The sequence below is a fragment of the Balaenoptera musculus genome, chromosome 15 (assembly GCF_009873245.2).
Source record: "Balaenoptera musculus isolate JJ_BM4_2016_0621 chromosome 15, mBalMus1.pri.v3, whole genome shotgun sequence".
Classification (NCBI taxonomy): Eukaryota; Metazoa; Chordata; class Mammalia; order Artiodactyla; family Balaenopteridae; genus Balaenoptera; species Balaenoptera musculus.
The window spans coordinates 23,941,024-23,957,402 of record NC_045799.1 but is presented as its reverse complement, the minus strand read 5'-3'; the positions used below and the strand labels follow the sequence as shown (position 1 = coordinate 23,957,402).

At 36.0% G+C, this 16,379-nt stretch overlaps 1 protein-coding gene across 2 annotated transcripts in view; it reads right to left on the bottom strand.

Annotated features, from left to right (window-relative positions):
* The window catches only part of LOC118880860 (ubiquinol-cytochrome-c reductase complex assembly factor 1), a 95,101-nt gene that overhangs the window by 59,401 nt on the left and 19,321 nt on the right, over positions 1 to 16,379 (bottom strand). The window contains exons 3-5 of one of the 2 annotated variants that reach the window (XM_036824952.1): positions 12,856 to 12,939; positions 11,833 to 11,940; positions 5,716 to 5,788 (exon numbers count right to left, since the gene is read on the bottom strand). In XM_036824952.1, coding sequence (XP_036680847.1) covers positions 5,716 to 5,788; positions 11,833 to 11,940; positions 12,856 to 12,939 — 265 coding nt within the window. The remainder of the gene's footprint in view (positions 1 to 5,715; positions 5,789 to 11,832; positions 11,941 to 12,855; positions 12,940 to 16,379) is intronic. The other variant, XM_036824953.1, reaches the window with a different exon arrangement.

Genomic DNA, 16,379 nt, shown 5'->3' with positions numbered 1-16,379 from the left:
GCTCCAGGAAGATCCCACATGCTGTGGAGCAGCTAAGCCCGTGCACCACAACTACTGAGCCTGCGCTCTAGAGCCCACGAGCCACAACTACTGAGCCCGCATGCCGCAACTACTGAAGCCTGCGAGCCTAGAGCCCGTGCTCCACAACAAGAGAAGCCACCGCAAGGAGAAGCCCGCGCACCACAATGAAGAGTAGCCCCCGCTCGCCGCAACTAGAGAAAGCCCGCGTGCAGCAACGAAAACCCAACGCAGCCAAAAATAAATAAATAAAACAAATAAATTTATATAAATAAATAAATAAAAAAGAGAATCAGTGGGAAACTCGGGCCCTTAGAGTAGAATCTGTCCTTTGGAGTAATGACTCAAGAAGGAAGTAGTATCTTCTGCCTTTCAGCAAACAAAGTATACAATGTACTAAATGATAACAAATAGGGGCCACTAAGATAGAAAACACAGAGCAGGACCCCTGTGAGGTACACTAACAACGCCAATAATAATAAAGAGCTGTAATTCATTGTGTGCTTACTATGTGTCAGAAATAATAGGTACCTTACAAGCATTAGTTCAATGACTCCTCCTAACATTCCTAAGAGGTGGGTATTGACATTATCCGCATTTGACAGGTGAGAAAACTGACTTAGAGAGATCATGACAATTACCCAAGGTCACACAGCTATGAAATGAGACATCTGGGATCAAATTCAGATCTGCTTGATTCCATACACTGTCGGCTTAATCGCTAACTGCCTCTCTAATACTAGTATCAGAAACTAACATTCACTAAGGGTCCATACTTCCTGTCAGGTCCACCATTAGTCATGTCAATACATTATCTCACTTCATCCTCACTTTAACCCTGAAGAAAGGCATTATAAGCCTCATTCGAGAGATAAGGAAACGGGCTCGAAAAGGCTAAGTAACTTGCGGGCAGCCACAATATTAACAAGCTAGTGGCTGGGCTGGGATTTCAGTCCAGGTCTGTCACAAACTGACACCAAAATACTCTGGTGAGCTTACTGGGAGGTGCCCAGCAGCTGTCAAGTGGACTTCCTCTTGGAGCCCAGCAGGAGGGAGGTGAAGGCTGGTCTGGCTAGCCATTCAGCTATTAAGACACATGCCATCTGAGAGTGGGCCAACCACCCTCTACCTAGAACAAGAACAGCCATGAGAAACTCTCAAGCCCGGATCTAAAGTTCGGTCTTTTTTGGATGCTAGAACAAAACATTAAAAAGAAAAGTTTTCTTGGAAGTCTGTCTCTCAATCTGGAAAATGAAATTTGGCTGCTTCTAAAGGACAATTTGTTCAGTTGCTACCTCTACATCAAAGCTTCTCAGCAGCCTCCAGGAGCCTTTCCAATTTTCTCAAAGAGGGAATCAGTTCTTCGGCTGGAAAGCACAGACAGACAGACAGGCCAGCACCAGGACTTGGGTCACAATTTTCCCTCTGGGGGTCAGCTCAGGGCTGAGGATGGGAAAGAGCTGGCATATGACTGACTCCCTGTACCCACTGGGGTCAGAACAGAAACCCACGGGGTAAAGCCCTAAAAAACAAGACCACTGAAAGTTTGACTGTGAGCAACTCAACAACATAGCAGACTCTTTAGCTTCATGAAATGTCTTTAAACACTTCAAAGTTAAAACCTGCTATAGGGTCTTGCCATGATCACACTCTTGCTCCAGTACACACTCAGTGCACTATTTTCTGAGGCTAGGTACTTTCCTCCTCAACATCAAGTTGGATAAAATTAAATAATTCATTACTATTATGGGGCAGCAGGATTAACATAGTTGTTTGTTTAACGCAGACACCAGTGTCAGACATTCTGATTCAAAACCTTAACTCTACCTCTTACTTGGTATAGGACTCTGGGTAAAGTTACTTTACCTCTCAGTGCCTCAGTTTCCTTCTCTGTAAAAATGGGAAAACAAGAGAACCTACCTTACAGGATTCTTGTGAGGATTAAATGAGATAAGGCCTGTAGAACGTTTAACAAAGTAGTTAGTATTTAATAGGTACTCAATAAATATTCACTATTGCTGTTTTTTAGTGAATTGTTTAAACACTAGGGTTTAAATTATCTTTGAAAAAACTCACTATTTAAGACTGCATCAATAAAATGATGAACCTCAATCTTTTTTTTCTTCAAGTTTTAAAAAATATATTTATCATACACTTACACAAAATTGATAAATTTGATAGCTGAGTATTAGTAGCAGAAAGAGATAAAGGTAGAACCTCAATTTTATTAACTCAAAATTTATTCACTAAGGAGCCTCCTCTCCAAGGTATGAACTCTTAAGGGCTAAAAACAAAGCAGTCTGCAGACAACAGTGTGGTATTAAACACAAGCTTTATTGATTGGCTGGACGCCTCTGCCCTTAAGTGCTCTTTATAACAGAAATGATCTCCAAAAGACCAGTTAGCAAACACTGCGTGCTCACAGAGGGTACACTCATTTATGCCACAATGACATCATCAGAACATCTTGGAAACAACAGTTGGCTCTTAAGGTATCTCACCAGTCAGAATCCCCAATATCTAGGTCTCTGGATCAAGACGTCTGAACACTTTGGCTCTGAGATGACAGAGTATCTATAACTTTGGCATTTTGTGGGGGCCTGTCCAAGAGGCTGATAGGCATATTGTTTACTGAGTAAAGAACTCAATCTTCATGAAATATAACTGGTCTCACTTTTGTTGGAAGAGTGAGAATGACACTGACCAGCTACCTGGGACTTTCTATCCTTTTAAAAAGCTACTGAATTCTCAGGACTCTAAAAAGTCAAGCCCTAAAATACCAAAAATCCAAGGGAGCAATAGCCACTTTAAAGATGTAATCTTAGGAAGCAATATATCTATACACATTCTCTTCTTTTACCCCAAACCTGTCTGGCCTACTCTTTAGAATCCAAGATGCAAGAAAGTCAGTCTCATTATTTTATAGATATTCTTTTCTGCCTCAAAATGGTACTTTTCAGATTTGCTCCCTTTTTTATTCACTGGTCACAGTTTGGAACCACTTTGGTTTGATTCTGAAATTTAATCTAACCACAAATGACAAAGATGGACCACAATGGAGCATAATACAAAGGAACATGATATAGGTCTAAAAGGTAATTCTCAAAGTGAGTCTTAGAAAACCTGAAGTAAGAGTGGTGTTACTGAAAAATGTGACATCAGATAACTACTTCAAAGGGCAAGGCTAGGACAAAGCTCACTGAGATGTACACACTCTAATATACATAAACATCAGTTCACAATACTAACAGAACATCTCACAGAGGTAGTTCTCATTTAAAAACTATAAAATAGGGCTTCCCTGGTGGCGCAGTGGTTAAGAATCCACCTGCCAATGCAGGGGACACAGGTTCGAGCCCTGGTCCAGGAAGATCCCACATGCCACGGAGCAACTAAGCCCGTGCGCCACAACTACTGAGCCTGTGCTCTAGAGCTCGCGTGCCACAACTACTGAGCCTGTGTGCCACAACTACTGAAGCCCGCACGCCTAGAGCCCGTGCTCCACAACAAGAGAAGCCACCGCAATGAGAAGCCCGCGCGCTGCAACGAAGAGTAGCCCCCACTCGCCGCAGCTAGAGAAAGCCCGTGCACAGCAACGAAAACCAAACACAGCCACAAATAATAATAAATAATAAATAAAAATTTTAAAAAGTAAAAAAAAAAAGTTTAAAAATAACTATAAAATACAAAAAATTATAAAACACAAAAATATTAAAATGGATTACAATTTCTATTTTGCAGTTATTTTCATTCACAGGCAATATTTTATAGTAGAAAAATTCCTGGATTTTAAGCCAGATGACACAGGATCAAGGCTTGACTAAGCAACCTTGGGTAAATCACTTAGCCTTTTTATAAGTTTCAATTGTTTCTGAAAACAAAAGAAAAATGAAAATAAGAATACAAGCCCTTCTGGTCTCACAACGTTTTGCAATTCCTAAATGAGACAAAAATAAAAGCATACCATGTAAGTGTGAATTATTAAAATATAATAGTTAATAATTTTAATAAATTTTTATTTTTATATGTAGTTTACAACAGATTATAAATTGAAGCATGATATATTAACTTAAATATGTAATAATAGTCTCATTATTCAAGAATCTTCAATAATGAGGATTAGCTAAACAAAGATAGCTAGTAAACATCCTTTCAAAATAATTATAATAAGCTTATGAGTTATTTAATATTAAATAGATGTGTAGGATGAGGTTTTAAAAAGATCTGATGAAAGATACTTGAGCGGGCTTCCCTGGTGGCGCAGTGGTTGAGAATCTGCCTGCTAATGCAGGGGACACAGGTTCAAGCCCTGGTCTGGGAAGATCCCACATGCCGCGGAGCAACTAGGCCTGTGAGCCACAATTACTGAGCCTGCGCGTCTGGAGCCTGTGCTCCCAACAAGAGAGGCCGCGATAGTGAGAGGCCCGCGCACCACGATGAAGAGTGGCCCCTGCTTGCCTTGACTGGAGAAAGCCCTCGCACAGAAACGAAGACCCAACACACAGCCAATAAACAAACAAACAAACAAACAAATAAATAAATAAATAAATAAACTTGAGCATATGGATTCAAGAAACCACTTAAGAAAAATCCAGCTTCTAATATTAATAGTCTCTTGATCAGGTAGAGAAAGAATATTTTCTCCTTTCAGACTAATTTTTCCTAAAGTAAGAAATTGTTAGAGATTAAAAAAGGAGGAAAGTTTTCTTTCCTTACTATGAGTAAATAAGAAATGGAAGGTGTATACCAAATTAGGATTACAACTCAGCACAGTATTTTAAGTTTCCAATGAAATATTGTCTCAATCTGCTGAAATAGTAAAATCGACAAAACTTGCATTTAATTTTAAAAAAACAAAATAGTTATTAAATAATCAAAACTTCATCTCTTTCTTCATTGTTGTTAACATAATTATATATAATTATTGGCTGTCCATGAAAAATATCAAGTATATTTAGTTAAGTGTTTGTTGCTTTGAGGATAATGACTATTACCACAGATGTGCACAGAACACATTTCCTTCCAAAATCTGTGGAACTGGAAACAGCTTAAACTTTCCCAATGACTTTATAAGTATCTGCTTTAAATGACTTGTTTATAACTACAACAGTTTATATTAACAAAATGAATACTGTATTGATATAATCAACTGCTAGTGATGATGATCTAAACCAGTAAAACACTTTTGGAAAGCAATTTATCAATGGGATAAAAATAATAAAATTACATGTGCCTTTTGACTCAACAGTCCTTCTACAGAAAGAAGAAAAATCATGAGGCATATTCCAGGGTTAACTAAACAATTATAAACTAGAAATAAAAGAGAAATGATTGGCCAGAAGTTCATGTCAAAAATACTGAGTAAAACATCCAGAACGTAAAACAGGATGTGTTTACTCTGAGTACTCTTATGTAAAAAGATGCATGTGTGGACAAGGGGGAATGATGATGTCAAAGTACTGGACAGATTTTTAGGTTTTTTTTCAAACTTGTTAAAATGTCTTACTTATAGGGTTTTTTTGGCCTTTGTTTATTCTATTAAAAGAGAAAAATAAGCAGCTTTTATTATACATTTTGTTCAGGAAAAACTGTTTTACTAGTAACTTAAAAAAAAAAACCAATCCTACCAAGACACAATCATAAAAATGAAAAGTAGATTCATTTTCCTTTTCACAACTATCAAAAATAGTAACTTACTTAGAAAGAATTCCTCGAAGTCAGTTTTCTCCACACAGCTAGTATACATGCGCAGGGCCGCAATCTTAATCTTCTAGACAAAGAAAATAAAACCAAACTCAAGACATGACCAAGTGAATGTTCTAGTGCCATTAGATGTAGGTCACAGAATCTTATTTTTTTTTCAACTAGAAGGATGGGTCCAAACCTGTCTCTAGCCATTCACAGACTTCACACAATTTTACGATTTTGGCATCAAAATGTCAAAAAGGTTTTTCCAATATTTAGACGAACTCTCTCCTTTAATTCAAACCCATTTCACCACGTTTCAGCCTCTAAACCACCATTCAGAACCATCCACATTAATTCTTTATAATCTGAAACCCTTTATATTAAAAAAATTACCCATTCTCCTGACCAAAATCAAACAAAGCCCTCAATCCTTTGATCTTTCCTCAGAAGCTCTATTAACTATTCTTTTTTTTTTTTTAAGAAAGAAATGGAAAATTTTATTTGAGCCAATTTAAGGATTATAACTGGAGAAGAGTATCTCAGAAAGTTCTGAGAACTGTTCTACTCATTAGGAATCAAGACACAGTTATATAAGTTTTTTGAGCAGAGGGCTGTACATCAAATGACTTACTATTGACAGTTTATATAATCTAGACCTTCATCGTGGTGGGTCATATGACCCCTTATAAGATCAAGAGGAATGTTATCTTTTAAGGAGTTGTCTTGCTGATGCTAGGAGAATGTTGTTGTTTATGGTTGAGCAGGTATTCCTGCCATTGGGGGAGGTTTGGTGATGCATAATGCACATACACAATCCACAATGAGGGGGGAGAGGGTGCCAAAGGGCAGAGAAGATTTTTTGCTTAAATTTTTCTTGCCTTGCCATAAAATGTGAATTTTATTCCACACCCCTGTGGTTGAATGTAGGACTGCTGCTTTCCATTTGACCCCTTCTGGTCCTATTAACTATTCTGTAAGTCTTTTTTTTTCCTGAAGGGAGGGGCTCATTGTTTTTTATGTTTTCCCTAGTTTTATAGTTCGCTGATTAACAGAATACAATGTTTATAAATAAGAGTTTCTAATGAATGTAAAATATAGTAAAAGGATCAACCTTTTACTATTCCCCAAAGCACTAAGAATTCTCTTAGAATCTTGATCTGGGTGGTGGTTTTAATTTATTCACTGAGCTGTATACTTAAGATTTGTATATTTTACTGTATGTACATTATGCCTTCACAAAAACCTAAAAATGAAAAATAAATTCTTGTAAGGGTTGAACTGTAGGTCTGAAGACAAACTCAGTGCTAAAAGAAGAAGAATTTCTAAGGGCTTTCAAAATATTTCCTTAAGGATACAATTAAATTAGTCCATCAACAAAAGGCTCATAGAAGCTTATTTTTCCTTAAAATGACAGAGAAAATTACTCAAATATACAAAGACTAAAAAATACATATATGCAAAGAGAATGGCATAGCAACTGAAGAAAAACCAATCTAGAATTTTAGCAGAGCTGTTTTGTTATTAAGGTTCAAAGTCACCAAGGATATACTATATCCAATACTATATAATATTCATATTTCAGTTTCTGATGGGCAGAAATACCTATAATAAATTAAAATATTATATCTTTGATTGCAATTAAGATTTTTTCATTTGCTAATGTTAAGTTTTCAATGATTTTAGTCTAAAGTTCATATGGGGGAAAACAGAACAGAACATATAACAAATGGAAATCAGATATACTTATATGGGCAGTAAATCAGCATTGGAAGTCCACATTTAAACAAATGGTGAGACACTAAAGAAAAAAAAGAGCAAATTAAACCTAAAAGCAAGCAGAAAGAATGATATATAAAGATAAGAGCAGAAATCAATGAAATTGAAGACAGAAAAATAACACAGAAAATCAAAAGAGGCCAAAGCTGGTTCTCTGAAAATATCAATAAAATTGACAAAAATTTAGTAGAACTGATATAGGGAGGAAAAGAAGGAAAAACAGAGAAGATAAAAATTACCAACATCAGGAATCAGAGAGGAGAGGAACATCACTATATATCCTAAAGATATTAATAGGATAATAAGGGAATATTTTGAACAACTTTAGGCCAATAAATATGATTACTTAGATGAAATGGACAAATTCATTGAAAGATACAAACTACCAAAGCTCACTAGAATAAATAAATAACATAAATAGTCCTATCTCTATTTTAAAAATTGGATTTGTGGCTAAAAACCTTTCCCCAAAGAAAACTCCAGGCTTGATGGCATCACTAGAGAATTCTATCGAATATCTAAAGAAATGATACCAAATCTACACAAACTCTTCCAGAAAAAAAAAGGAAAGAACACTTCCCAACTCATTCTATAAGCCAACATTACCCCGGTGTCAAAACCAAAGTCATCAGAAGAAAACAAAACTACAAAACCATAGCCTTCATAAGCACAGATCCAAAACTCCTTAACAAAATACTAACATCAATATTTTAAAAGGAGATCATATCATGATCAACTGGGATTTATCCCAGGAATGCCAAGTTGATTCAACATTCACAAATCAGTAAGTGTAATTCACCATATCAGCAGTCTAAAAAAGAAGCATGTTTAACTTTTTAACACCTGAGGTTCTGGGAACTATTTGACATAGAACACATTTTGGGAAGCACTGGTTTGTACCATCACCAAACTAATGATATCCTAATGATATCGTTATCCTAATGCTTTGGGCTTGACAGGCCTATTCCTATCCTTGAAACAGAGAGTTTAGGACATGTATAAGCTTTTATTTCAGTCAACAAATAATTTATTGAGCACCTAACTCAGTGCCTAAAACTGATTTGGACACTAGGAATACAGCAGTAAACAAAGCAGTTAAAAACTCTTTTCATGGAACTTAAGGCCTAGTTCAACTATCAATACATTTATAATTTTAAGTAAAATTCCTAATGGCCTATGTCTTGATTTTTTTTTTAACTCGGCAGTTTCCTTCTGATTCTCATATATAGTCTTCTGGTTCATAATCAATCACTCTGCCTAAGGAAAGGAACACTTGCCTCCAAGGCCCAAATCGTTCCATGAGAAAGAGGTTTTTCCCCACAACATGTTCATGAAGCAAGCATTCATTACAAAATAATGAAGACCTCACCAGATTGGCCAGTGTATTTATACAGTGCTCATACTGCAGCAATCAGGAGCATTTTATAGTTCCTCACTTTTCCTGCAGCGAGGCCAAACCTTTATACCTGGGTGAGCCATTTTCCTGGACAAATCTCTAAAGCAAGTCCCTTAAGACCATCACACAGGGACTGGAAATAACAACTCGGGGAAAGAACCTCTTCAAGATTCATGCATTAATATAAGTTAAAGAAGTAGGTGGACTAAATTTCCATCCAGTCAATACAAATTGTTCTGGTCCTCAGATGACTTCATTCTAACTTTGGAAGACTTCATCAGTCTACTTGACTAAAACACAAGCACCTAAGACAGGTTTAGGAAATGAAAATCAGCTCTCCCACTAACTGATGCATTTTGTACCATCCTACAAGATAAAAAACAAATCTAGTGAAAGGCTTACACTAAAACAGCTGTGTGAGAGTTGGAAGGGGCTTTGAAGTCATTTGAACTTTCTATTCTGTACTGGAATTCCTTCTACAGCATTCTTGATTCACGGTCAACTATCTGGGCCCCTGTTCAAACAAGTCCAATGACCTTGTGAGGCTACCTATCCCACTGGAGGACAATTCTTGATAAAGTTTTGTTATATTGAACATAAATCTGCTTCATGTAACATTCATTAAACATTATCTGCACACTGGAATACCTCAGATTAAGTCTCCATTTTTTTTACATTTGTCCCTCAAACACCTGAGAAGAACAATTATGTCTTCTCTTTTCCAGGCAAAGTATCCCTATTTCCTTCAACCACTCTGCATTCAACAGTTTCTGAAGCCTTCACAAGGCTCACTGCCCACTTCTGAATGCATTCCAGTTTGTCAGTGTCCTTCAGAACAGGAATAACTTTTTGGCTTAATGCTAATCTGAAAAGTGCTTATTCAATGACATGTGGCTCAATCTGTTAAATGTTATCCTTATCTGATATTGCTCCATAAAGATAATGAAAAAGAAGGGTTATTTCAGGATAATCAAATAGGTAAGGGAAAGCCACATTTAAATTCCTAAATATGGATCTAGAAGAAAAATGGAACTACACATGAAAACATTACATAAAAAGATGGAGGAAAGCTGGCTGATACTGCTGAGGCAGCGAGACAAGCAGACATTTTACTCCCTAATGAAAGACATGAGAAAACACAAAATTCAAAGATTCTTGCCAGTGCAACCCAATACACGTGTCTGCCATAGATTTCTGAGTCAATATTTGCTGAAAAGGGCTCTCAATCTTTCAATATGGAAAATTATACCTATATCTTCCCACCCAAAATATACTAGAATGTCATACTTTGATGTTTTGATATTACAAATTTAAAAAATGAAGGTTACAGGAAGTAGACACTGCCACATCACAAAAGAGTTTTTAAATGCAAATATTAGGGACTTAGTTGAGGTCACAAGGGAACCAAGAAAAATCAGAGACTAACTTAAACTAAAACAGTGAAGAAATTTTCCTGATGATTTAGTAATCCTCCAAATGGTAGCCAGCTTTCCCTCTGGAATCATAAAAATACGGACAAGACAAAAGCATATGGAAGCAACCAAGTGGAACTCAACCATCAAGAAATGAATAAAACAGTAAATTTTTTCTCTTTTCTTTCTTTCTTTCTGCTCTCATTTCCCTTTTCTTTTAATTTCTTACTTTCAAACAAAACACACATTTTAAGTTTTTAAATCCAAATGTATTATCGCAAATATTTTTTTTAATAAAGGAAAAGATCCTGGTTAATAATATTACCAAATATACCAGTGATTATCATTTGTCAAAGAATTATGATGTAAAAAAAGATAACTTTAATGAGCATAACTAATATTTCATTAATGATTAAGAACACACTTCATAAACTTAGGGTCTCAAGGACATCATTATAACCTAGTAATGTGTGTGCTATCTTCTATACTTTTCAAAGCCCCTTACAAACAAAATGCTTGTGGAATCACCATTCAATTTATGTAAAACGGAGATTATAGAGAGAAGCCTATATATGCTACAGTGAGAATTGTTAGGAAGAGAGCCAGATATTATAAGAAGAAACTAAAAGTAAAGTCCACAATAAAATTGAAATTCTAATTTTACTCCAACTTGTTAAAATGGTGTAACTGGAATAATTTAGTCATTTTGGGCAAAGTTATGATGTTTTCTAGAAAAGTCTTCCCTACTGATTTGTGTTGGTTTGCTTTAATATATAACTTATGACTGATTAGGCTTATCCAACATTCTAGCAACCTTGAAAAGTATTAAAAGGTACTTTTGCCATAACTGTAGAGAGAAACAGTAGTACTAGGAGATAACTGGGCTGAGAAAAACCCAAATACGTGTGTTTTATTATTTTAATTGGTTAGAGGCATTGCTATAAAAGTCCAGGGGCAGTAGCACCTGATGTAGAGAGGACATGCATTCATTTATAGCAAGTACCATAAAACAGATAACATGCTAGGCCAAGACTAGGAATGATTAGGAATGACACAGTTAGCAAACAGCCCTCATAATATGAATTACAATAAATCATAGAATTGATTAATTTTAAAAATGCTTATTAGTAAAATTTTAAAGAAAGTCACTACAATGATTTAGGGAAAATCACTTATGAATCACAGAGAGTGTTTCCTTAAGAGCAGTGCCCATCAGAACATTTGGCCCATCTAACTTCTTAGAACTCATCTATATGGCATATCATGTAGCAAAGACCTGGAAAGACCAGTGTTATTGGATTGCCTGCTACTGAGATACTTCTAAGGAATCAGGTTAAGGGAGTAGAGGGAGTATTTCAGCCCCACATGCTGTATAGACCTGACTTGGAATGGGGGGCAAGGGGACAACAACATATTTTGAAGCTCTCAAAATACTATAAGCATTTCACAAAAAGCAAAGCAGAAGCTTTAAAAAAATCTTCTGTGAAGAGCAGAAAGCACAAAGCTCAAGAAGAAAAATGAAAAAAACTTAAAAGACTTTACCCATTTACTGTATTTCAAAGGTCCTGTGAATCCCATGGCTTCTATTATCTTTGTGAAGGCACCAACCTTCTCCTCAACAGGCTGTGGGGAATCCTTGGTAGAAGAAAGCTACTCAAAAAGAAGGAAACCAAAATTAGTTGCAAAAGTTTTTTTAAAAGAATGCTTTTATTTCTCACTAGGGTCTAAGGGCATTTTTTATTGCTTAGATTTTTTTTTTTTTTTACCTAGAATTTTTAATTCTCATTTTTCTGGGTACCTTATCACTCAATACAAACACATCTGGAACCCTAATAGGTGTCCTCTAAATTCCAGAGCAGACATACCCACCTCACTGACCATATGTCTATGAACCCCTGTCTAGGAAATGATAGATTTGGGGTATCAGAATAAAAGTTCTATGGAAAAGAGTACTTTAAAAAAGAAATCTTGACCCCCACCTCCCGAAGAACAATTCTGAGAAACATGGTCTATGTTTATTGACATTATGGGAAAAGGAAAGAAAAATACTATCTGAAAGCAGTCAGAAGTCATTCAAAGTCATAATCAATCAAAGCATGCACTGAATAAATGTTTTTAAACTCTTGTATTTTTTATTAATGACTATAGGAGATATAAGTTTTGTAGTTTGCAAATAAATTCAAAGGAAAACCTATGCTAATGCTAAGCCACTCTAGATGAAGGCAGGCTATATATCCAATAAGAAATTCTCTGTAAGTTAAATATTACTTTATTTTTAACATATAAAAAAATCTACGACACTTTTTCTCTAAAGTGTTTTCCAAGCAAGAGAGTACAATGGAAGAAATATAGGACATGGGATCAGACACCTTAGGTTCCAATATTCAGTTGGTCTGTCTCTTCCCATCCTTGTGACCTTGGGCAAGTCACTTTACTTCCCTGAGCCTCACCTTCTGCATTTGATAAAATTTCTTGCCTCATCCAGCTAACAATTTTGCTGAATTTCAAGTAAGAACACTTGTGTGAAAGCACGCTATAGACACAGAAAGAACTTGTAAGTCTCACCTTATTTGTGGTATGATACTTCCTACTTAGCTGAATGTCTACTACTGATCCACCACATGATAGGGCCTGGCTCATCTGGGGCCACTGGGAGATTTAAAAAAAAAAAAAAACAGAGGTAAGCAACACTGAGCATTCACTTAGAGAGTTAATGTGATCAGAGTTGCTTCAAAGTAAAAAATACAGAATCTTTCTAGCCTTGCTTAACTCAATTCCTAATGTTGTCTACTACATGCTCAATAAACATCTGTTAAATATCTGAATAAGTAAAAGAACGTAAAGTACCTTTCACAAAATAGGTACTCAATAAACAGTAGAAGCTTTCATCATCACCATCATTATCAACATCATTGTTGTTCAGATCAGAACTGTCTTCCTCCAATGCTCACACTGCATTTGAAAGCACTTTGGCAATATAATAGCCATTAGTTAAAATTACATGCCAGGCACTATGTATTTGCCTTACATATATTACCTTATGTAATCCTCACCACAATCCTACCAGGTTGGTATTATTATAATCAAGACGAGTAAACATAGTTTTGAAAGTAAATTCCTAAGGAAAAAAACAATATGCAGGAGATCCTCATTGTAGCATTGTTCACAAGAGTGAAAACTGGGGAATAAGCCCAATAAGAAAGGAGGTGGTTAATTAAATTAAGGTACAGTCACTCAATGGGAAATCAGATAATCAGATTTTTAATAGGCTTTATTTTTAAAAGCAGTTTTAGGTTCACACCAAAAATGAGCAGAAAGTACAGACTGCTCCCATATACCCTCTCCCACACATCCACAACATCCTCCACTATCAACATCCCCCAACAGAGTGGTACATTTGTTACAATGGATGAACCTACACTGACACATTATCACCTAAAGTCCACAGTTTACATTAGAGATTATTATTTTTAGCAACATGAAAACACACTTATAATATGTACAAAATTATAGGTAAACACATGAATGCATAAGGGCAAGTCTAAAAAGGAACACACAGAAATGAAAGAGTTATTTTGCTATGCTGGTAGAATTATGGAAGAGTTTAAGAATCTAGTTTCCAAACTCTCAGTAATGTTATACTTCCTTTACAATATAAAGGGGTGGGGAAGGAGCAGCAGTAGGGTTCAATTCTGGCTTATTCCAAGAGATGGGACACATGAAATGAAAATGATTTTTTCTTTAATCCTAATGAAGGAAAAAAATAGAATTTCTAAATGTGGAGAGTTACTATTTACTTTTCTTTCTAAACAAGGATATTAAAAGATTAGTCAGGATTCTTCTGGTCAGTCCCAAGAACACTTATGCTTTAATTCACAGGTATCAAGCAGGCTTTGTAACACAGAGACTAAACACAGAACACCTCCCATTACATCACATATATCAGTGTAATGGTCCACTAGAACATGAAGCACTTAAACAGGCTGAAAGAACACAACTAACAGCAGTTTCAACAAGCTGTGCTTTGGGGCGAGGTGTATGTCATGATCTTTTTCTTCCCCTATAGCTCCAGGAGTAACCAATGGATTCCTTCTGTGACTGTCTCACCAACTGCTGTCCTATCATTATTTATGGGTAACATTGAACACAATATTGAACTACCAAAGTACCTAGGTATCTAGCACCAAGGACAACATCTAGTTTCCCCATACCTAAACATATCTATAAATACACACATTTACTTTTTTGTATTACCCATTCTTGCCCTTGCCCCCCCAAAAGATTCCCTTGACCTTTAAAAACATTAATTTTTCCTCTGTTTAAACCAAAAAGATATCAAGTAACTTTCTGTAAAAGAGAAAAAATACCCCAAAATACTCAAACGTTACTTTTTCAAAGAGGCCTTTTCTGACCACTTTATCTAAAATAGTTTCTTATCATCCCATTATTCTCTATCATAGCAGTACCCTGTTCACTTTACTCATAGTACTCATTACAATGTACAATTATATATTTATTACACACACTTATTTTCTATCACCACCACCAAAAATATCCATGCAGGTAGGAACTAGGTGTAGTACCAGAATCAAGTACAGTGTATTATACACAGGAAACCCTCAAACATTTGTTGAATGAACAAACCCAACCACCTGTATGGTTATTTCTTTTTTTTTTTTTTTTTAAGGGAGGGGTCAAGACCAGTTACTCTTCTATCTATCTATCTATCTATCTATCTATCTATCTATTTATTTATTTATTTATTTATGGCTGTGTTGGGTCTTCGTTTCTGTGCGAGGGCTTTCTCTAGTTGCAGCAAGTGGGGGCCACTCTTCATCGCGGTGCACGGGCCTCTCACTGTCGCGGCCTCTCTTGTTGCGGAGCACAGGCTCCAGACGCGCAGGCTCAGCAATTGTGGCTCACGGGCCCAGTTGCTCCGCGGCATGTGGGATCTTCCCAGACCAGGGCTCGAACCCGTGTCCCCTGCATTGGCAGGCAGATTCTCAACCACTGCGCCACCAGGGAAGCCCGGTTATTTCTTATTATATCCTTCTTGTTCTTATCCACACACATGCCATGCATACATGTTTCATTTATCAAACCTTTATTAAATACCCACAATATGCCAGCCCTTGTGCCAGTTTTTACTATCCTATGGAGCTCATAATGTTGTGGAGAAGAGAAAGAAAACTCACTACACAAGAAAGAGAACCGAATATCACATTTAAAAATGTTTAAAGACCACCCACCAAACACACACACACACACACACACACACACACACACAAAGCGCTAGAAAGGATACAGAGCAACTAGAACTCTCATACTCTGCTGATGGGAGTGTAAAATGGTACAATCACTTTGGAAAATTATTTGGCTGTATCTATGAAGCTGAATGTATACACATTCTGTAAGATTCAACAATTTCATTCCTAAGTATATATCTCAACAGAAATGTGTACATATGTTCACAAAAAACATGTACAAGAATGTTCATAAAAGCACTATCAATAAAAGCCCAACTGGAAGCAATCTAAATATCCATCAATAAATAAATGTCATATAGAGTGAAGTAGGTCATAAAGAGAAAAACAAATATCATATATTAACGCATATATGTGGAATCTAGAAAAATGGTATAGATGATCTTATTTGCAAAACAGAAATAGAGACAGACGTAGAGAACAAACGTATGGACACCAAGGGGTGGGGGATGAATTGGGAGATTGAGATTGATATATATACACTACTGATACGATGTATAAAATAGATAACTAATGAGAACCTACTGTATAGCCAGGGAACTCTACTCAGTGCTCTGTGGTGACCTAAATAGGAAGGAAGTCCAAAAAAGAGGGGATATATGTATATGTATAGCTGATTCACTTTGCCATACAGTAGAAACTAATACAACATTGTAAAGCAACTATACTCCAATAAAAGTTAAATAAATAACTTTTATTAAAATAAATTTAAATAAATAAATGGATGAATGAATTTTGGTATAGTCATATAATAAAATACTATACAACAATGAGAATGAATAAACTATTACTACAAAGAGTAACACGTGAATTTCTAAAACAAAG